General features: G+C 39.4%; 1 protein-coding gene across 12 annotated transcripts in view; it reads left to right on the top strand.

Moving 5' to 3' along the window:
* brp (ELKS/RAB6-interacting/CAST family member bruchpilot) overlaps window positions 1–22,448 on the top strand; it is a 75,079-nt gene that overhangs the window by 27,148 nt on the left and 25,483 nt on the right. For 4 of the 12 annotated variants that reach the window (XM_089072425.1, XM_089072428.1, XM_089072427.1 and 1 more), the window contains one exon: window positions 21,938–22,105. In XM_089072425.1, coding sequence (XP_088928551.1) covers window positions 21,938–22,105 — 168 coding nt within the window. Of the gene's footprint in view, window positions 1–4,032; window positions 4,105–9,267; window positions 10,171–12,770; window positions 18,911–21,937; window positions 22,106–22,448 lie in introns of those variants that run through there. The other 8 variants (XM_089072431.1, XM_089072422.1, XM_089072423.1 and 5 more) reach the window with 6 other exon arrangements.

Raw genomic sequence — 22,448 nt, 5'->3', positions numbered from 1 at the left:
ATTTCATTTAATTATGATTCGTTTATTTTCGCAACTGTTTTTTCTGTAATTATTTATACTAATGAAAGTTCGCGCAAGACGTGTAGGAAAATGCGCGATTAATGATTAAAACTTAATTTCGGAGTATTCATTTAAGATGTATTTTTCTTGTATAATTATCTTGTATAATTATCGCTATTCGCAAAGTATTTCGATGTATTTCGTACTGTAGTTCGCGATGTTTATTTCGGTTTGACAGCGTTTCTCTCCTCAGAGAAGGAAAATTGAATCAGAGATGGAAAATCGACGGGGATTCACGCCGCCACTCAGCGATTTTACATATGTACATATACACTTATACAGATACACACGCACACATTTTCCAGCAACACACACATATTCTCACATTCATATTCTCGCGTTCAGCGTGCACGCAAAATCGTGGGTTTACTCTCTCACTTTCCTTTGCGTCACTGTCGCAAGAGTTTTCAAAAATTCACGTTTACAAACGCGATACGCCGTTTCTACGTACTTTTATTGCAAACAAGAATTGCAGAAAAAAGTATCAAGAAAGAGTCAGAAAGAGTTCCTCGAGACTTGTCAAGGCATCACCTTATTGCGAGTATTGCTTTATCGTCTAGCTTATTTTTATGGAACTTTTCATATTCTCTTCATGACGACATGCGTTTCTACATCATAATATTCTATCATAAACTTATATGACAGATAACAAAACGGATGTAAAACGCGTAATGACAGAGCTAAAAATCTCTGTTGCCAGATAATATCATAAATGACAGCTTTATTGCAATCCATGAAAAAAAAAAATATTGGTTGAGCGAAAATTATAAAAATTTCCGAAATTATATAAAATTATACAAATATTTGTATTATTATCCTCGACTATACGTATTTATCAAAAAATCATTAACGCGTGCCAAATATTATTACGTGTCGCGTTTGGCATTTCAAGCAAGTACTATTTGTTTTACTTAAAAATTGCATACGCATATATTTGCCAGTTCTTCAATCAAGTTCACGAAGAGAGATTCTCGCGTTTAATAAATACGACGTCCAGGAATGGTACAGAAATCCGTGAATTTTTGAAGCCGATCCCCCTCTTAGCTTACTATCACTCGGCAATTGTCGCTGTTCCGCTGTATTGTCACATAGCGAAACAAGCATATTTAGACTGTTAGTCTCATAAGAGAGTTTCTGAGCACCTGAGCACTGCCATCAACGTGATCACATCTCCACCACTATGTCCGCTCTTGCCTTTACGCAATTCGTGTTAGATGATCTTTAGAGCAGAGTAGTCCGTGTACCCTCGTTCACGATACGTTCTCGCGTTTATAGCGCCCTCCCTTCGTTTATATATCTTCCCTTCATTCTCGACACGCGGAATGCGAAGTCGTTCGGAAAAGCCACTGTTACCTCGCCCGCCGTTGCAGCCGACGGGTTCGTTTCTTTCGCGCTTTTTGACCCATTTTCGCGACACGCGTTCAGTCATGGCCTTCTCACACGCGCTGCTTTTCATTCGCGTATTCTACGAGATTTCATATTCCCTGTATTCCTCCGCAGCTTTGCGTTTCTGCAAAATCATTTGAAATATTACTCGAGAGAAATTTGTATTCAGAGAAAATTATCAGGCAAAAATTATCCTTTACTCTATTCGATTGAACGATCAAATTTTCATATGTAAAAACGTTTCGCGATTTTGATTTTATAAATCATGAAAGTCACTTTGGTGAAATTATTCCGAGTGAAAATTAGTAAAGCAAATAAGCGTTTTATTTAAATGAAATAAATACGAAGCTAAGGAATGATAAAGACATTATTTAGTGTCATTATTCCAATTTATGGTTAATTATTACAATCGATGTTTTTCACGAACAACGTCGCATTCGTTATCTCGCTCGATCTCCATGCACTCTCATGTTTATGCCTGTTAGACTTAGGACTTAGACGGAGTTTATGTAGCTTGAGTGGCACTCGAAGCCGAGAGCGATTCGACGAAAAAAAAAAAAAACTGACAGATCCATGGCACATGTCCGAGTGCAATTTTCAGCACGAACCGGACGGAGCAAGCACGTCAACATTGCCTATCAGAAGCACGAGAAATCTTTCGCTCCCTCCTTGTTCTTTCTTTCTCTCATTTCTGCCACTGAGAAAAAATATCGCACAATGTTAATCCTCTTATTCGCCGTTTCTCCTCTTCCTCTGAAAACTACTTTTGAGCAATCAGCTGCACCAGCACCAAGGCCTGTCTCATTGTTCATTGTATCGACAAGTTAGCAGCACGAGCATTGTATCATGTTATCACCAACTCCTAGTCCACTTTGTTTCAACCGATCCCTCGGAATCCTTCGACAAATCCATCATGTTCTACGCTGGGATTAAAATTGTCACAATCTCGATGGAATTCGGAAGTCGATGCTGGAAACCGCGACAATTGTTCCGTTTTATTACCGAGACCAGTTTCTAGTATCGATGATCGAACCTGTCGAAATTATAACAATTTTACTTACTGGCATCAGTTTCTTAATTGCCTGCTTTTGGATAAAATATGCGCGAGCGAAATAGCTGTTACCTCGAGATTCTCGATTAAGAATACTTCAAATTCCCGGTGACGAATTAACAGACACTATGAGCGTGTGGAAGACATTTTCCGATTAGCTCGAAGAAGCGAGACACATTCGACGCCGAGGGGAAACTACTCGGTCCAATTTCCTCTCTTTTCACGACAAATTTCTCCGGGCATAAGCCGATCTCGGCGCGACAAGCGCGCGGGCGCGCGCTGCAATTAATAGCTTCAATCTCGTTGCACGTAATTAATTGCCGTAATTCAGACGAGGTTCTTCGAAGTAAATGTACTTTGGGTATCGTTCGAGAAACAAAAGGAAATTAGTTTTTTGAAACGGAAATAGAAGGAAATTAATAAAATACCTGTGAGACTCTCATGCACATTAAATTATTATGTGAAGCTACTGATCGTATTAACAAAATTAATTTCTCCCATCTGTAAACTGTATACCTGTTTTTTTATATAAATATTGCACTTTATATTTTTAATATACATCTAATTAACATGAGAAATATGAGTATAATTTTATTTGATGAATATTTAATAATTAATTTTTTAATTATGTATTTCGCTATTATATACATTTTTTTATTGTAAAGCAGGTAACTAAAAATTCGAAATAAAGCAAGTAATTACTTCTTAATATTAAAGTACGTGACTTTATAAACAATACGATTATGTCTAAAAAGTGATCGTGATCTCCATATTTATCCAAGTGACCAACCTTGTGTAAAGCCATATGTTTTCCTTTGTCTTTCACTTTGCACCCTACATGTCAAATAATTTAAGAACGATTCGTCCACGATCTCTCTCATTCAATGACTTCGGCAAAATGAGGTAATTTATCTAATAATCAGCAATGTCACAAATCATCATATATATATATATATATATATATATATATATATATATATATCCTGTAAAAAAACAAGAATTTATTTACGGTGCGTAACGAAGCTAAATTTGTCCCATTAGCCTAATACGATAGATCGGACGTTAGATGAATCATTCAATTATACGATACGTCACCGAATCAGCGAGTCATGGGACGAATCGTCCGCCGCTACCGTTATTGTCGAACACGATCGAACATAAAGACATCGGCGAGAAAGCAGACCGATCCCGTAGGGAATGAAATGACGAGCAGCGCGGGGAAAATGAAATCGGAGGGAAATCGGAAGTAACAATAACAGCTGCGATTGGAATGCGTGGAATGAGCTGCTTTGGATGTGTAGGCGATAAGATACGTTAGCCACCCCTACCCCGTTTGCGCGGGGGAAATATCACGCCCGCATATCCGCCTATCTCACGTCATTCACTATCCGTCACTGACCACAAGTACAATTACTACCGTCACCACATGATCAGCCATCACCGTCATCGTCACGGTCACTACGAGTCATCACCATCGACTACAACACAACAACCACAACAACTACTACAACTACAACTACAACATCACTACGTAGCTCGAAATTAGGAACTGGCGATACGCACGTGACTTCCTACCCCACGAGGCCCTACCATGGAGGACCCAACAGGTACACTAATTAACACACGTTAATACTAATTGGACCCGGTTTAGGTGCAAGAGCGAACAGACGAAGTTAATTATTTAAAATGTCAGTCGCGTCGATGCGAATTTCCTTTCTCTTCGGCGAAAAATTTATCCTTTTATGACTAGTAATATAATATCTTATAGATATAATTTTTCTCAGACTGCTCGAACAATCGATCACTGTCTCGCACGATATATATCACACGTGTACATATATATTAGTAAAATATACTAAAGTCTTGAGTTTGCCTTTAGGAGAGCCACCTTATATAAAAAGACCCTCGCAAAGTTCGTCACTCGTGAAAGTTAAAATTAATTATTATTTTAAATTTTAAACATTTCGTAGAAAAGATCTGGATAATAAATATTATGGAAATTATATTTTTATTATAAATTACACTTTAAAACTAATATTTTATATAATTAAAATTTTCTTCTGATAATTTATAATTAATAGCCAAATAAAATCATACGTTAAATAATTTTTAAAATTGAGAGTTAGAAAATATTAAGGTGGAATAGACAAAATGATAAAAATGTTTCTTGAAATGCGAATTTCTTCAATGTAAAGACTAGACTTTAACTGCATTTATTATTTATACTTTTAATTTCATGGAGAATCGTATTCACTTAAGAGATAGAGGTAATTTATGTCGTGATATCGAAGTCATTCCGAAGTCAGTCCTTCAAAATGAAGTCACGTCGACCGTAATATTGCCGCTATTCGTCAATCGTGAATTACGCACTCTCACGCATGCTGAATTAGGAGCCGGATTAGATGCCGTGCGCGAATATAATCCGTCTAAGCCTCTCCCTTCTTGCGTACATTGAGATTAATTGCACGTTCGCCGTCTTCGTCGTGTCGCTGCCTAAAATTCTCTCCGATATTTCATTCATCGTCGTATATTACGTTTTTGCCTGTGTGTGCCTGGGTATAAGTGTGCGCATTGTACAGTGGCTCTCGACCAGTGGCACACGCTAAATTCACGTAAGTCATCGCTAATACGTTAAACGTGCACGCGAACGCTGCGATGTTGAAATAAAAGAAAGATGGGATCTAATCGGTCACATATTTAATTTGACACACGCGGCTAATGATATTAATATTTATTGCAATAATATTTATGAGATTATAAATTGTTTGCGAATTGTAAAATGAAGGAAAAGAGAACAAGGTGAAAATATAAAATGAAATAAGAGTTTCAGATATAAAAATGTATTTCTCATTTCTTTATAAAAAGATAATATAAATGTGAAATTTGAGTAAAGTTTGAGAGCTTATATCATTTTTATGATGTTAAAATATATAGGAAAATTTTATATTATTAAATTGATTTAAGTAGTATTTATAGATTATGTTTCTAAGGATTATCAATTTGTATACATGTATGTAAATAATAAGTCTTTAAAAGAGTTAGCTAATTAAAAGTTAATCAATTAATTGATCTTTTTTTATAAAAGTGTAGTTAAACTGTTCGAGTATTACTGTAATTATTTCACGTTTATTAATTATGTATTTTTTAATCACACTTGCTATTAAATATTACAAATTTTCTATAATTCTAAATATCCAAAATATTGATGTAATTTTTTTAATTATACAATATATAATTGTTTGTAAATAATAATTTATCTATTCGATTATTTAAAAGATTATTTAAAAATGATTAATGAATTATGTAAAGAATTTTAATTTTAATAATATAATTGAATTCTTTTAATATAAATACAATTTCTTAAATAATTTAATTTATAAGAAATAATTTAACAAGTATCAATAAATTTAATTTAGATTATATTTTCTTTATCAACAAAATATTCTCTTTTGCGTTATCAACAATCTACCAACAATTTATTGATGTAACCGATTAAATCCTGATTTTTTCTACGCTCGAGAGATTTTTGCTATCGAGAGAAACTCAACAAATAAAATTTTTATTTATCGATGAGTGATTACTCTTATAATTCTACTACAGAATTTTACCGTTGATAGTTACTCATAGATAGCAGAAGTTTCGGAAAGAAAACACATCACGGCGTTGAAATTTGCCTCTTGTGGCACCGCGCGACTAATCTGGAAACGCAAAGTATCTCAAAGATAAAAAGACATGAAAGATTGACACCTCTCGCGTATACACACGAGAGAGGGAAAAAGAAAGAAAAAAGTGGTTATCAACGGCATTCGTATTCCAAACGACATTTGGCCAAGTTTTGACGATCAGGAGGATGGACGGGACATGCCACGAAAGAATCGACGTCAGGCTGCGCGAGACTTTTGGCTCGTCCCGTAAGAGAACAATTTTCATATATCTATATATTACACTTACTTCTTTTTCCTCGATATTTTATATATATATATATATAGACACACATATATATTTTTTCTCTCTCTATATATATTTATACAGTACGAAGTACATATGATACACGTACACATTCCCAGATTTCCCTCCGTATGTATATCTTATACATATGGAATGTTCGAAAACTCTTTATATGTATATATTTCGGCTCGTTGTATGCACACGTACATAGGTGCACACGAGCGCATTACATGCGTATGTACGTGTACATAAACGTCCGTGTTACAGATGTTACATTCATCCACATACACCCACACTACTTTTATATATATATTTATATATTTGTTCTGCCATCATCTCGGCTGTTGATTCACTGAATGTTAACGCCCAGTTATATATATACTCTCTCTTCTCGTTCTTGTACGCCTCAGACACGTTCTTGCCCATCACGACTTACCGCTATCATCGCCAATCGTCGTTATCGATGCACGAGCAGCGGGACGGTCCGAAAGTCGTCAAGTCGCGTCAAGGCGAGCCGATCCCAGGCCCAAGGGAGGACTTTGCGACTGTTTGGCACCGACCTGATGCGAGATGCTATAATACGACGTCGTTCTCCTCGCGTAATCTTACTGTCTTATCCTCTCTACCATAACACCATTCGTATTTCGCCGATGGGAGTGCCGGTAGATCGATCGATGCTTCCCTCGCCTACGTGGTTTACTTGAGTACTTCGATAAAACGTCCGATTAAGATGTCTCGAAATAGACTTCCGATAATGACCTTTTTGTCATTTTCCCTCACCCGTTTACTTTTTTTGCCTCATTTTTTTTTGCCACATCTCATTTTAAATGTGCACACATTACGTTTCGTATTGTACTTCCGATGGATTTCAAAAACTTTGAGAAAAATGAAATGATTGTGTCGTTATATCTCTATGAATAGAAATTGCTCGTTATATTGTGCTAAATGTGATTCATTCATTCGAGGGAAGTATCGGACATCGGTCTGCCCGCACTTCCACGACTCGTCATACACGAACTCATCAAGATGCGTATCCGTGCGCGAGCGCTTAACTCGCAAGCGATGAATAGCGAGCATTCTCCCGCCGGCTCATTGATCGATGCTATTTTTTTTCCTTTTCCGAACCGATAAAAAAACTCAAGTCCCCTTTATTCACGCTCGCGGAACGTCGATACGCATCCGCACGTGCATTCAAAAGAGATCTTGTCCATATGACGTCGCCGCGTTTCGAGCTGGCTAGCTTATCTAAGAAATCGCGATTCTCGCCGTTCTTTGTCGATACGACAATGATGGATCCTCGCGCATTCCTGAATAACTCTCGCAATAAGGATCACGATTAATCGCGACGGAGAGTGACAGGTTCTCCGGGGGGGGGGGGAGGGGAATAGGATAAAGTACAAGAGAGCATGTTAACGTAAAGCGCAATGAGAAATCATCGAAACGCCGCGCGCAGAAAAATGGACAACGATGTCGGCCGTACGTCGCGGTGGGCGAAAGAACTGCGGCGGCGCCCGGCGTCCGGAAGAGGATCATCCTAAGGAAAATTAAATAAATAAAAAAAAAGGAGAGAAATTGCAAGCAAGTACATTGGAATGTTTAGAGCGTGACCTTGCGACCGTGAGATCGTCGAAGAGACTTAACGTGGCGTTGCCGATCGACGATCGTCTCTAGTGATCGGTGCGGTATCAAACTTCAGAATAGAAATCAGATTTTAAAAGGGAGAGGGAGGGGGAGAGAGAGAGAGAGAGAGAGAGAGAGAGAGCGAGAGAGAGAGCGAAGAATGAATGTCGAGACGCATGGGTGAGGAGATCCTCACCGCTTCTGTCGACAAGAATCGGTTGGCTCCTCGATCGCATTTTTTTCTCGGAGTGACAAGAACGCCCTTATGTCGGAGAAGAGAACGAAGAATATTGCTTTGGAAGAAGGAAGCTCGGCGATACGTCGCTTTTCTTTCGTCAACCGGGACGCTGCCGGTGCCACTTCCGCTTCCTCGAGACTGTCCCGTAAATCGGAGGAGATTGAAGGATAAAAAATGCATACTCGCGTGTACCATTCACCGCCGAAATGCGCAATTAAGAGAAATGCTATTTTGTGTTTCGATATTTATTCATAATGAAATTAGTAGTATATTAAGTAAATTGGGACAGTTTATTTACAACGAAATGGAGAATTACTGCAAAACGAAATAACATTCTGCCACTGCTTTTTCGTCTTTTTGTATTTATACATGAAATGCGGTGGAAAAAATATAGATTTATTACTTTTATGTTACTATATTTTTTAATCTCTAACATCATCTCTAACATCTCTTTTAATTCTTATTAAGTTTTACAAAGAGATACAAAGAGATTACACTAGCTTGCGATATTATTCTTTTTAAACATTTTTATGTAACAAGTTTTTCCATATTTATTTTACTTATCGTAATAGATAAATCTTCAAATCAATCTTCAAATGTGCAATACAGCAGTGGATGATATTGCGCGCCGCAAATAAAATTATCTCGATGAATTCTGAAAGAGAAACGATAAACTCGGGGGCAGTCTCATGCGTTAGCGAAGCCGCACCCAATCAACCACCCTTAGTCACATCTCTGAAACCGCACCACTGCATACTTCACATCCAAGAAAATATAAAAAAAAAAATCAAAGAAATCAGACAACATCTCAACATCTCAACATCATCAAAAACAGACAAAAAAAAAAAAGAAATTAAATCGCGAGATCGCGCTAGAGAGACACGACAGAGAAAAGAAACGGCGGCGCGAAAAAGAATCGACGACTTGTAACCGTCTTCCCCGTTTGTTGCTTCTGTTGTATCAGGAGCTCAAAGCGACGAACGAGAGCCTGAAGAGCCTGCAGACGCAGCTGGAGCTCGCATATGCCTCGACCGCGTCCTCGGGACAGCCGGTGGCCGGCGGCGGCATCATCGGCGGATTGGCGGGCGCATCGGTCATCGGATTAGGTAGCGTATCGGGGGATGCAGGTGCTGGGGGCTGCGGCGGCGGTACCGTCCTCGGAGGTAGCGTGGCGGTTCCAGGCGGCGTGCCCGGTAGCACCACCCTGACCGCCATCATGGAGACGAAAGACGCGCGCATAACAACCCTGGAGAAGGAGGTGGCGTTGCTGGAGGCCGAGCTGCAGCGTATTAAGGAATGCGGCGGTAGGCTGCGGGAGCAACTGCTGAAGGCCACTGCTGTGCCAAGCAGCGGCGGTACTATACAGCAGCAACAGCAACAGCAACTGGGTATGACGCAGCCGACCGGCCTGGGTGGTCAGCAACAGCCCGGCACGTTGGCCCTGGCCAGGGGACCGTCCATGATGACCTCGCTGGTACCGTACGGTGGCCACGCGTCGTCCGCGGCACTAACCAGTTCGTTGCTTGCCGGTTCGACAGGTGGGCCTACCACCGGGAGTGGCGGCGGGTTGGGCGTCGGTGGCGGTTCCTCGTGCCTAGCTGGCATCTCGTCGGGCACCACCACAGGCGTGGTCAACCCGTATACCGATCGCTACGGTACCGATCATCATCTCCATCAGATGCATCATCATCAGCATCACCATCACCACCATCTTCACCAGCAGCAGCAGCAGCAGCATCAGCTGCAGCTGCAGCAGCAGCAGCAGCAAATGCAGCAGCATTTGAAACAAATAGAGCCAGCGGCGGCTGGCGCCCTCGCGCTGCACGCTCACACCTTCAACAAGCACGACCTGAACTTCAAACGGCAAGTAAGTTTCTTCATCAACAACGTGCGCATCGAAAAGAACGACGCCGTCTAGGCCGGCATCTGGGACGGCGCGGGAGGATGGAAGTTTCTTCTCCAATCACAGGTACACGAGGATCACGATCGAGTCTTCGTCGTCGTCGTCATCGTCGTTGTCGTCGTCCTCATCGTCGTCGTCGTCGTCGTCGTCGTCGTCGTCGTCTTGTCGTCGTCATCGTCTTGTCGTCGTCATCGTCGTCTTGTCGTCGTCATCGTCGTCGTCGTCGTCGTCGTCGTCGTCGTCGTCGTCGTCGTCGTCGTCGTCGTCGTCGTCGTCGTCGTCGTCGTCATCGTTGTCGTCGTCGTCGTCGTCGTCGTCGTCATTGTCATCGTTGTCGTCGTCGCCGTCGTGGTCGTCGTCGTCCTCGTTGTCGTCGTCATCCTCGTCATTGTAGTTCTCGTCGACTAGTTTCGAGAGCCATCGAGATTGGAGAGAACCAGGTTGATGAGGTCGGTTCGAAAAAGAGAGAGAGAGAGTAGCAGAGAAAAAGATCTGTTGTTCTCATCGAAGGCGACCATCCAAAAGGAAGGAAAATGAGTGTCTTCGGGGAAGAAGCTAGATCGCTACAAAAATGCGATCTAGGTGACAGAAGGTCGAAGAAAATGGCGTACGTAGTACGTAGGATGACTTCTCTGTTGAAGGGGAAAGGATGCTGAAGAGATGGCGCCGAGATGCAAGAGCGAGTCGCCAAAACGGCAATGTCCGCGCTCAAAGATCTTTCGATTCCCTTCGTCTTCTTCTCCGAAACATCGCGTATTACGCACGTATGAGACGGGAGTTCGTGAGAACTAAAACGACGACGCGGAAGATGAACGATCTCGGACCTCGCGACACGATGTGCCCTGCTGACCCTACGTCACAGCTGCGTTCTGTAAAGTTAGATTTTTATTACCAGACGATGACTAGGGAACATGTTTGTTGGCACTAAGACAGTTTTCATTGAATCTTTATATTATTTTTATTCGACTATTAGTTTAGATATTTACAACTTTTAAGCAAAATGCCAATCAAATTTTCGACACAAAATCTATTTAAAATTTCTTATTTGAGAACACAAGTAATCACTTAAATATATTAGAATATTTGAAGATAAAATTATAAAAGATTTTTTTATAATTAATTAATTAAATTTATTCTGATTTGTTACAACTGTCGAGGAATGAAATTCTGGAAATATTTTTTATTAATGGCATTGCAGATCTCATTGTTTAAAATTAAAAATATTATAGTTTTATAATATGATACAAATTAAGTAAAAATTAAATATTACAATTTAAAGAATCTGTGAGACAAATTACAACTGTTTTAAAAAAAATCTCTTCAAAAAGAGATACTTGATACTAGTGCCTATTTTCTGATTTTTTTTCAAAAATATTCGTCTTCCTATTTCGTGTGAGTCATCATATGAAATAAAAAGAAAGGAACACGTAAGGGAAAAAAAGTAAAAGAGGATGAGAAAAAGATTAAACGTAGCGATGTTATAATAAGAAAGAAAGATGTGTCTTCTGTAAAATCAATGAACCAGTTACATTAATTTCAAGGCTGAATTCGATATTGAATCGAGTACTTGCACGCAGTATCTAAATGGTAGAACATGTGGAACGGTGACGCGAACATCTAGTTTTAAATAGAATCTTTAGCTGTAAATAGAAATCATTTAGGTATAGATTCTGTCGCACGAACATTTCCCTGAACAAAGTAGTGTGTTGCTCTCTAGTGTATGCCGCTCTCGAGTAGGCGAGCCCGAAAGACATCTATTCACGCGTTAATTTAAATGCGAACGAACTTGCAAACTTCGGATTTGAACTTTGCAAATTGCGTTCCGCTCGACACGAGCGAGCGACTCGACGCGGGCAAGTTATCCACCTAGGTTGGTGGAAAATATCTCGTCGCGAGCGACGATCGGCCTAGCGTTTATCCCCGACCTTCGCGTTATCAGATTTTCATTTAGCGTCGTCGCTAAACTTTCCCGTCTTCCTTCCTGGAGGAATCCTAGAAGCTATTAGCGTGGATTTAGAGTAACGTAAAATAAGCGATATCACCATAAGTGTATCCCGTAGCGTCGGCCCGCGAAACGGACTGAGATCGTTTTACTTCTCACCGGCTCCCGTCGACCCGCACACGTGCACCACCATACAACACTTTAACGCCGTACCTGCTTTTCTTTGTCACCCCGACATCCTTTTTCTCGTCACGCGACATCCCGAAATTCAGAGTTCTCTATTTTTTGACTCGATTGTACTTAGATTGTACTTAGATATACAGGGTGAGTTCTAGATGATAGACATGTAAGTGCAGAGTGTTACGTGAAAAGCTTCATGATGGGAAAGCACGCGCGTTTCGTGAACGAAACGGCATCTCGACAGTGATGGACTTTTTTATGATAAGAATTTCTTAATAATTACATACTATCATTTGCCATTATCACTCACATTAAAGTGTAAATGCTACAACGTATCCTTAAACAGAATCTTAAAATCAAAGTTACATGTAAGTGTATATATATATACTTACATGTAACTTTGATTTTAAGATTCTGTTTATATATATATATATATATATATATATATATATATATATATACCGCAATAATATGCCACATAAAATTTCGTGTTTTACAAGAGTTTAAGAAATTCGTGATTCAGAAATTTTAATGATTTCAGAAATTTTAACAGCTCGACATCTATCGATAAAATCGACACTTGTACGCACAATACTGACGTAGATATTTTACGACAGTCATAATTCTGTAAGTCACTGAAGAGCTATTATGAACTTAAGAAATTCGCTAAAAGTTTAGATAGCTTCGCCGAAGAAACAAACGCAATCCGATAAACGCGTGCGTGTTAAGTCCAAAGTTTTCGCTTCCCCGAACGAAGTTTTCACTTCGAGCTCTGTTTCGAGACCGCGCAACACGCGATCATTTCCAACACGAAGAATTCCCAAGTTGCATCCTGCAAATACACAGATGTTCATACATCGCTCAGAGAATCCCTCTGTGTTTATAGCGCAATAAGCCTTCGGATGATCTCTGATCTTCCGTTAACTTCCGGTAATACCCTTCCAGAGGGCAAGAAAGAGAAAGGCTATCTTCTCCCGTGACGCGAATCGCGGAGAAAGTGGAACAGGACAGATGTAGTCAGACATGTTCTTGGATACCAAGACATCATGCAATATTTAGATTTCATAATCTTTTTTACTATGAAATTATTTACAAGTGTTACTGACAGCTCAAGTAACGTTAAAATATTATTTTTCATTTAAAAAAATCTAATCGCCAAAATATAATAACTTATTAAAGATATTTACGTATCGTATTTTTAAAAATTCCTTTTTATACACATAAAATAATATACAAATTATTAATTTGTTTATTAAAATTTCCTTTTTTAAAGTCCGAGATAACAGTCAGATATTATAAAAAAATATTCAAAAATCTGGATATTGTGAGATATTATATCCGAAATATTCGACGAATTGAACAGATATCTTGATATATTTTGGATGTATATTTAATGTTCGATTAAATGTCCGAAAAACCGACTACTCCGATTATTCAAGAACATCCACCGGATGCCAGTGACATGTGAGAAAAGCATCATTGAAGAGGCGCGAGACAAGAGGGAGACTTGGTACGTGAGGATTCCGGATGTGAAAGTTAACGAGAAAGTCGTGTATATTTCGATAGCTTCTATTATGACGCGGTTAGAAAAACCATGCGTACACCTAAAATTTCTTAGGCCTTAGATCGCGAATTTACGAGAATATTGTTGAATCCTAAAATGTCTATTATATGAATGTTGAGGTTGTTTGCGGACGTGCGGCGAAAGATCGAAGATAGAAGAAGATGTTATTAAAGGAGAAAGAAATTACTCAGATGACACATAGAGAGATCTGTTACATATAAATATATATACATATACTTATATATATATATATACATACATACATACACATGCATCTGTAAGTATATATGTATATGAAGACTACGTATTCACATGTGCATATATATGTGAAGATGCGTATGCGTGTACGATGCGTGTGTAGGTAAGGAAAAAAAAGAAAAGTATATCAGACGCTTTCGCCGAAAATAATATTTTCGTAGCTCACAGCGATTTAATCCTGCACACCCCTTTCCCTGTTCAGCCATCGTTCCTCCTCACGATACGTCTGGATAAATTGCGTGTTACGGGCTGTACCTGGCTTAATCACGGAATAATGTCGGGTCGAGTGTTTCTGGCACAGATGATCGTCGAGAAGTTCTCGTTCTGTTTCGAACATATTACGCTCGATATGTTCCTAATGATCCTTTCGCTCGTCGAGGCGGACGCGACTGCCGCCGAGGCGTGCGCGCGTTCCGAGGTTGTGACAATCCTTATTTTTCTACTCTCTGCTAGATTCTAGATCATAAGACATAAGTCGTGTCGCGATACACTCGAGTATATAACGCCAGGATCCGGACCGGCACGTCCACGTGAGAATAAGAACATCGGGACGACGACTAATTGACAGCGATCGATCGGATCCGAATTGTAGTAACAATCGCGAAATGTAGCCGCGCGTGATCAAGCCGGGTATAAGTCCCGATCAGTCCCGGTTCTCGTTTCCCTTCGACCTACCGAACTGTCCCGATCGTCTCGAGGATGGAACCTTGATGATCAGGGGATACGGGAAGACGGTCCGTAGGGAAACCGAGAGAGTTCTCCGATAACACGAACGTTTCCCATTGCCTCGGCGACGTTCCGCGATCTCATCCGTGCGAAAGACGAATATCCTGGAGACGACAATTTCACACGCTCGCAAGGTCAGCCTCATCTTTAAAGCTTAAACGAACGATCCTCTTCGGACTGCGCCTCCCAAACGGGAGACGGGCGGGAGACACACTCTCGCGATAATAAAAAAAAAAAAAAAAAAAAAAACAAAAACTGGCATTATAATAATGATGAAAACTGTGTTATAACCATGCTGCTGCTGATGATGATGATAATAATAATGTGATGAAGAAAAAACGTAAGGAGGAGAGTTTGTTTTCGCGTGTTGCCAACCTCTCCTCTTCCGCGATATCGCGGAGCCGATCCTCCTTAAGATCCTCAGCAGAATCGACACCCTCGCAGATGATACAAGAGTTCACCGGGATCCGTGATAGATCTCACACGGAGGAGAAGAGAGATCATTGATCGATTCTCTTTTGTTTTCTTTATCTTTTCTTTTGACCGACTGCATTTTTGGCCGATATTGCGACGACACATCCATCGCAGCTCGTTTCATTCTGAACCGACTTTGGTTAAAATTTACAAAAAGATAACGTATAATTGATATTGTACTTAACTTTTTTGGAGCAAAGACTTTTCTTTTCAAATTTACGTCATTAAAAATATTATTGCGTAGATATATTTACGTTAGAAATATTTATTTTATAATTTTAATTGGAATTATGTAATTCTGATATTATGGCTTTGCTAGCAACATAATTTCAAGATTTCGCAAACGTGGGATTATGGCAAATGCTTTTGCGCTAATCACAAAGGAAATTTTTCTTTGCTTATATTCGTCGCGGGGGGACGAAGGAAATTAAAATAAATTTATAAAGGAGTTAAATGGTGGATGTAAATTTGTTTGCGCAGGTCGACTACTCGCGGATGAGACGACTGCATTTTGCATTCCAAACGCAAAAATCTCAACATACGAGTCAAATATTGGTAAACCACTTTCGTCGCAAGTTTATATTTTTATTTTAATAACATCACATCTTTAGATCAAATCATGTCGACGAAAATTATCGAGCATTCAAATTATCTTAATTTTTTTAATCAATCAAAATTACAATAACGAAAAAGGTAATTACATTATCTTGGACCATATGATCACGATAATCATGATAAGAAAAAAAAAGGAAAGAGAGAAAGAAAGAAAATCCTATGTTTTCCTGCAGCTTATATTATCCATGATATTTTTATTAAATCTCTTATCCTTCTCTATGGTCTTTCCTTGTCTAATAATTTCCTATCCTTATATATTTCCTATTAAAAAAAAAACTAAAGCACTATTTCACATCAACTCACATGCATCGATACTTGTCATGCGACACGACGATCGATTAAATACCATCATAGTCATTTTGCCATGTATTTCATATTTTTAGCCTCATCTCGTCATCTTCAAACCATTAAATTGCAAACTATAGTTCTTAACTATGGTAGTCGATCTCGCCACACGAAAATTGTATTTCATTGATAAATTGTATCAGTTTCGTATTCATCTTATCACTAGATACTCGTTCGAGATTCAATGTGGATTTTTGAGTTGTCATGAAATCATTCTCTCTGATCATCGGAATAGTGTTCATCTACTCGCAATCATTGAATCATGAATCAGTTGACGTAGACGTGGAAAATATAAACGCGCGAAAAATATCATCGCATAAGATAGACCGATCGATTTCATGATGATCGTCTTGATCATCGTCTCTCTTCGAGTCGTGCAACTCGCATGGGATCTTAGGTCCGGCATGTTGCATGCGTCGTTAGGAGTTTACGTGGTTGTAGTATACGTCATCGCAGCAGCCGCTCATTATCGTTCACATCGTCATCGTCGTCATCCTCATCATCGACATTCGGCGAGCTACTCGAGGCTCGAGGCTCCTCGCGACGATGTTCTTTTTTCATTAATCGAGTCATAAGAAATGATCTCTTTGACTGATTTTGATTCCAAATTATTATGAAACAAAAATTATGACAAAAAATTGCCTATAATATGTACTAAAAATTTATCGTAATATAAATTTAAAACATTTTTTGCGCTAATAAGAGTCGCCGAGGAGTCGCCGAGGAGTCGCCGCAAAACTCGCTCGTTCAGCATCGCTTTTATCGTCGTCGAACGATCGTCTGAGCTCTCCCGGCGAGATCGCGTCATCGTTTCCCCTCTCATCCGCTCGCTCGCGGTGTCGTGATCGTCTCGTGATCATTGAGGATCGTCGTTGATTACGCGAGGATCAGAAAGGGTGGCCGCGCCGAGAGAGCGCGCCATTTTAACGCGCGAGGGCGAGCGCGCGCTTCATCGCGCGGCTCGCCTTGCGCTCGCCATTGGCAAGTATAACCGAAAGCCCGCCGTCATCGTTTTCCCTCTCTTGCGTTGTCTCCTTTATTTCTCTATCGTCCCGTCCGTAGAAGACCTTGGTGTCGCAATTAGAGACGCATGCCGTCCCCTCTCCCCCCCACCCCCTTGTTACCAACTCCCATTACGACACCCCCTCGCCGGCCTCGCTCTCGAGGTGCTGTATGCATGCTGCACGCGCGCGCAGAGAGTCTGCATCTGTCATCTAGCCTCTGTTCGACCCCCGTTTGGCGAATAAGACATACGTGGACGTCGGGATGACGATCATCGTCCGCGAAGGTCCACGAACGTCGGATTACCTATCGGGAGAGCCCGCTAATTCGGCATTCCGTCTGCAAGAAAGACGGAGGAGGATCATTTGCTTTATCTACGAGTCTCCGTCGTGTTGTCGAAAAAGTTTCCTCTATCGAAAAAAAGACATTCATTATTCCGAATTATAGCAGCAATTTTTATCACGTCTATTGCTCTTGGGGTCTATCTTTGAACGTTTGATATATATACACGAAGAATTTAAAATTTATTAAATTTATTAAGAAAATGTAATATCTGGTCTTGATTGATTGTTGGAAAAATGTAGGAAATTTTTAAATTCAAGATGAAAAATTATTGTTATAATCATTATTGATACTATCATTTTATTTACATGGTTACAATTTCTAAATACATATTTAACATGCTTAAATGTAAGATAGGCCCTGCTGTATAAAAATTTTTTTATCATTTCATGAATGCGTCGATGATTGAGACATTGATTAATAACGAAATTAAGATTAGATTATTATCAGTTGTTTTTTTGCAAATTTGTTTTTATTATGTGACTAACAAAAAGGTAAAATAATTCAATCGCACGACTTATAGATAAAACAAATGTTATCTTTTGCCCGATAGAGCTTAAGGTATAACTAACATTTAAGATAGAGCTAAGTTAGCGATAAGTCAGCAATGGATGGCAGTCCCCAATTCCGCAGAACTCTTCTGACAATCGAATGACTTAATATTATAATCTAGAATAAATTTTCCAATAATCTTAAATATTGTTTTAAAAATTGAATTGAAATAAAACATTAATCGGTTTAACATCAATCTACTATATTAATTGAAACGTACGTTTTGAATTATAATATGGGCGTATCCCAAAAGCTCCGATCTTAATTTTAACAACAGATTCGTTGACTAATTCGAGGCTGATTTTTCCTCTATTTAAATAAATTAAATAAATATAATGTTAATAAAAATTCTTTTGTAAGTAAATTTTTATGTATTTTTAATGTTTGTGTAACAAATTCAAGCAAACTTAATCAACTTTCAATATTATAATTACAGATTTAATTATTAAGTGATCGCTGATAAATAATAAAGAAATATAAAGATATATCCTTTCTCTGAAATTTTCCCCATTGAAAAATCAACTCCGAATTCTTCGAGGAGTCTGTCATTATAATTAAGGTCGTAGATTCCGGGACATCTAAGGTATAAGGGCATAAAACGGACGGACGTTTCGTTCAGAAGAGGGACGGCGGAGTTGGACGGCCTTCGTGGTGAGCGAAGCATTATTAAACGTGGTGCCCCAATATTCTAGCTTTCTGAGGAGGTAAGGAAATTCTTCACCCACCCAAGAAGCTCTTCCGAGCCACCATCATCACCACCACCCTTTCCTCCCCGCTTCCATCTACATGATTATCGTATTACGTAACGGAGTGTTTCGATGTATACCGTAGCCACTGTACTTGTTACTCTGTATATTTCTTTCTGTCTCTGTCTCTTTCTCAAACTCTATCTTTCTACTGGCGTGAATCGTTGACCGACTGTCTCACAATCATCATTTCACGCATCTCACGTAAGAAAAAAAAAGCTACACACCGGTCTCTAGTTTGTGATCTCTTAGAGGAAGACCGTCATTTTCTCCCAGATTCGTCATCAGCCAAACTCATCCATCCCTCAATTGGTCGGAAGAGCGAAAGGAACGAAGGACTTTCGTTCACCTCCGTCCCATCTCATTCGACAATATCGTCGAGTGCGTGTGTGTGTGTGTATGCGTGTGTGTGTGTGTGTGTGTGTGTGTGTGTGTGTGTGTGTGTGCGCGTGTGTGTGTGTGTGTGTGTGTGTGTGCGACCTAGTGACACCGTAGATAATCACCGTAGACGTCATCGTCGTCGGAGCGACGGAGTACGCGCCCTTCGTCACTTCGTCGATGACTCTGAGGATCGACGCGGGGCGATATTGCCCCGCCGTCGTGGATGCCGCGATATCTGCTGTCGATTAAATCGATAGCCGACAGCGGACGGGGACCGAGTTCGCATCTTGAATTTCCTCTCGCAAATGCAGACGCAGGTTTCTCGTACGTCCTCTCGCATTTGAGAAAGGAAATACGATAATGATCTACTCGTTTCGCGTTTGGTGTCTTTGTATGTAGTATGAGACGCGTGACAGGGGTCCTCTATTCTCACCACGTGAATCAAGTTATTCCTGTAATTTGGGATGTTTTCTTACGTTCAAAATCGCATACATGAGTTATTTTATTATAATTCTAAGTAATATCGATAAATAAGATATTTAAGTAAAATTAGAATATTAAGACAGTAGGATGCATTAAAATGATATTGTTTATCATAAAAATAAAAACCAGAGAAATTATTTTTATAGCGAAAAGTGTATTTCCTTAAAATCAAAATGAGAAAATCTCTTGGAAATAGTTTATAGAAATAGTCTCGTGTCACAAAAACGAATTAAGTCTTCGAATACCAATTATTATCCTTTAAAAAATTAAGCCGATATTTTCTTCAATACAAAGTCAAAACTTTAAGGTGTAACGACTCAATTCCGAGGGAGGACCTCGCGGAATCACCGTCTCATTCGCATCGCGTTTACATACGTAGTGATTAGCCAGTAGTAGCCTGTCTTGCGTTTATCACGATTCTGCTTCGAGATCGTCGCGAGATCTTGCGTCTTCGGCGATATGTCGCGACGAGTCTCCTCACGCCTGCAGGCAACACCAGAGTAGACGAGCATAGGTACGTACACGAAAATATAAGAGAGACATATCGACGTGAGAAATCCCGAGGTATCTCTACTTCTCCCCCCCCCCCTCCCTCGTGCGTGCGCGCGAGATTACGCCTTTCTGTGTCATATGTCTCCATCACACTTCGCTGTGTGTGTGTGTGTGTGTGTGTGTGTGTGTGTGTGTGTGTGTGTGTGTGTGTGTACACGTGTGTGCATATATATTTGCTTATATACAAGTATGCATAATTCATACATAGTATATATAAAATATATATGAATATTTTTTTACACCCTCCAATAAACACTGTTCGTAACTTTGTATCGCTGGTCTCGATTATGCTGCATGCTTCGTGCAAATCCTATCCGAGTACGACGACGACGTTTTTTTGTTCTTTGATTATTTAAATTCTGTTAGTAATTTATTTACACCAGGAGAAAATTCATGTATGAACGGGGATAGTCAGTTCGGTCAATGCGGTCGATCAATCTCGACGTTAACTAACTCAGCCCAAGACTCTATACTCCTTTAGATGTAGCTGTTGTAGAAAAAAAGGGGAAGTTAGTTAACCGCGATTAATGATATTACGATTAATGATGAAATTGAAACATTTGCTAATAAATTTCTGAATTTGAACTTAAAATTCAGGGGATCGAACAATTCTTAAATTTAGATTCGACCGAAACTGACTCGCACACGTATAGCTTTTTGTTTGACTTTGTAATTAGGTCATGATAATAGCTCGAATGTCAGCTTCCTTCATTAATCCGCCCAGGAATCAAGAAAGATACATAAATGAACTAAAAATAACGGTGGAAGCAGGTCGGAGCAGGACAACAATGCGATTTGATTTTTAATCCTCGACGCGGAGACCTTTTACTTGGTCGAGCCACTCGCGCCACGTCGATATAATTTTAATTAAAGTAATCTTGATCTTTCTCAAGAGCGACTTGTGTCAAAGTCCAACGGCAATTAAGTAACTCTGTAGTTATATCTCGCAAGGCTGGAAAGCCTGGAAAGCAATTTCGCGCACAATTTGGATCAGGAATAATTTAAGATATGCGCCACGATGCAGGCGAAAAGTGTACTATGTAAGAGCGTAAAAAAGCAATTTTCTTTGTAATGTAACTATCATAGTTACATTATTTCAACTATCGAGAATTATCATTAAATTCATCAATTTAGATCAAGATCTGTCAATCAAGATTTATAACTTTTGTAATTAATCTTTAGAGTCAAAGAAATTAAGAGATTGGAAATATTTAATTTCTGTTACGAAACTACTTTGAAACTACTTTGACATTTTTTTATATTTTCGTCTTTAAAGTTGTCATTTTCGCTGTCGTCTATCGCAAATTTAAAATCCAAAACGTGCCCACCGCCGGTTTTGCATAAAAAAAAAATATTAAAAAGGTACTTTTAATATCTCTTGGCTGGGTCTTCATCGGACCATTATCGTCGTCGTTGTACTCGATTATGGCGAAGAGCTGACAGGCGGTTCAATGCCTCCGTCGCTCGTCGCCATCGTCGTTACGTCGTCTGTTGTTGTCGTCGTCGTCGTCGCCGAGATGGACGGAGCACAGGGACTGATCCTCGCCTGGACGACGAATCTTTTCGCAGCTGGACGAGCTCCGGACGGAGGTACAACGACGGGACCAGGAGCTACTGGCGATGTCAGCAAAGATGAAAACGCTCGAGGAGCAACATCAAGATTACCAGAGGCACATTGCCGTGCTTAAAGAATCCCTCTGCGCCAAAGAGGAACATTATAATATGCTGCAAGCCGATGTAAGTGTAACTTTGGTCTTCTCTACATTTTATTTAAAAAGCGGCGTCACATTATTTTGCATATTTTGTAATTTATTCGAAGTTGGTATTCCAAAATTTTTTCCAATATTTAAAAAAATTTTTTTAATATCTAAAAAATGATGATTACATTATTAAAACTTTTAAAATAAAAATTTTAGCAATAGGAATGTTAAAATAACATTCCTTTAGACTACAGAGTATTGTTTTGTTTAATTATGTCATAATTATTACAATTTGATTGAGATTTTTTGCTTTAATGTTTGAAAGATATTGTCTCATTAATCTCTGCTTTTAAAAGCAGAGAACTTCTCAATACTCTGGA

This window comes from Pogonomyrmex barbatus, unplaced genomic scaffold (assembly GCF_055798465.1).
Source record: "Pogonomyrmex barbatus isolate J1 unplaced genomic scaffold, ASM5579846v1 scaffold13, whole genome shotgun sequence".
Taxonomy (NCBI): Eukaryota; Metazoa; Arthropoda; class Insecta; order Hymenoptera; family Formicidae; genus Pogonomyrmex; species Pogonomyrmex barbatus.
Note: the sequence above shows the minus strand (reverse complement) of the source record. Positions and strands in the feature narration are given on the sequence as shown.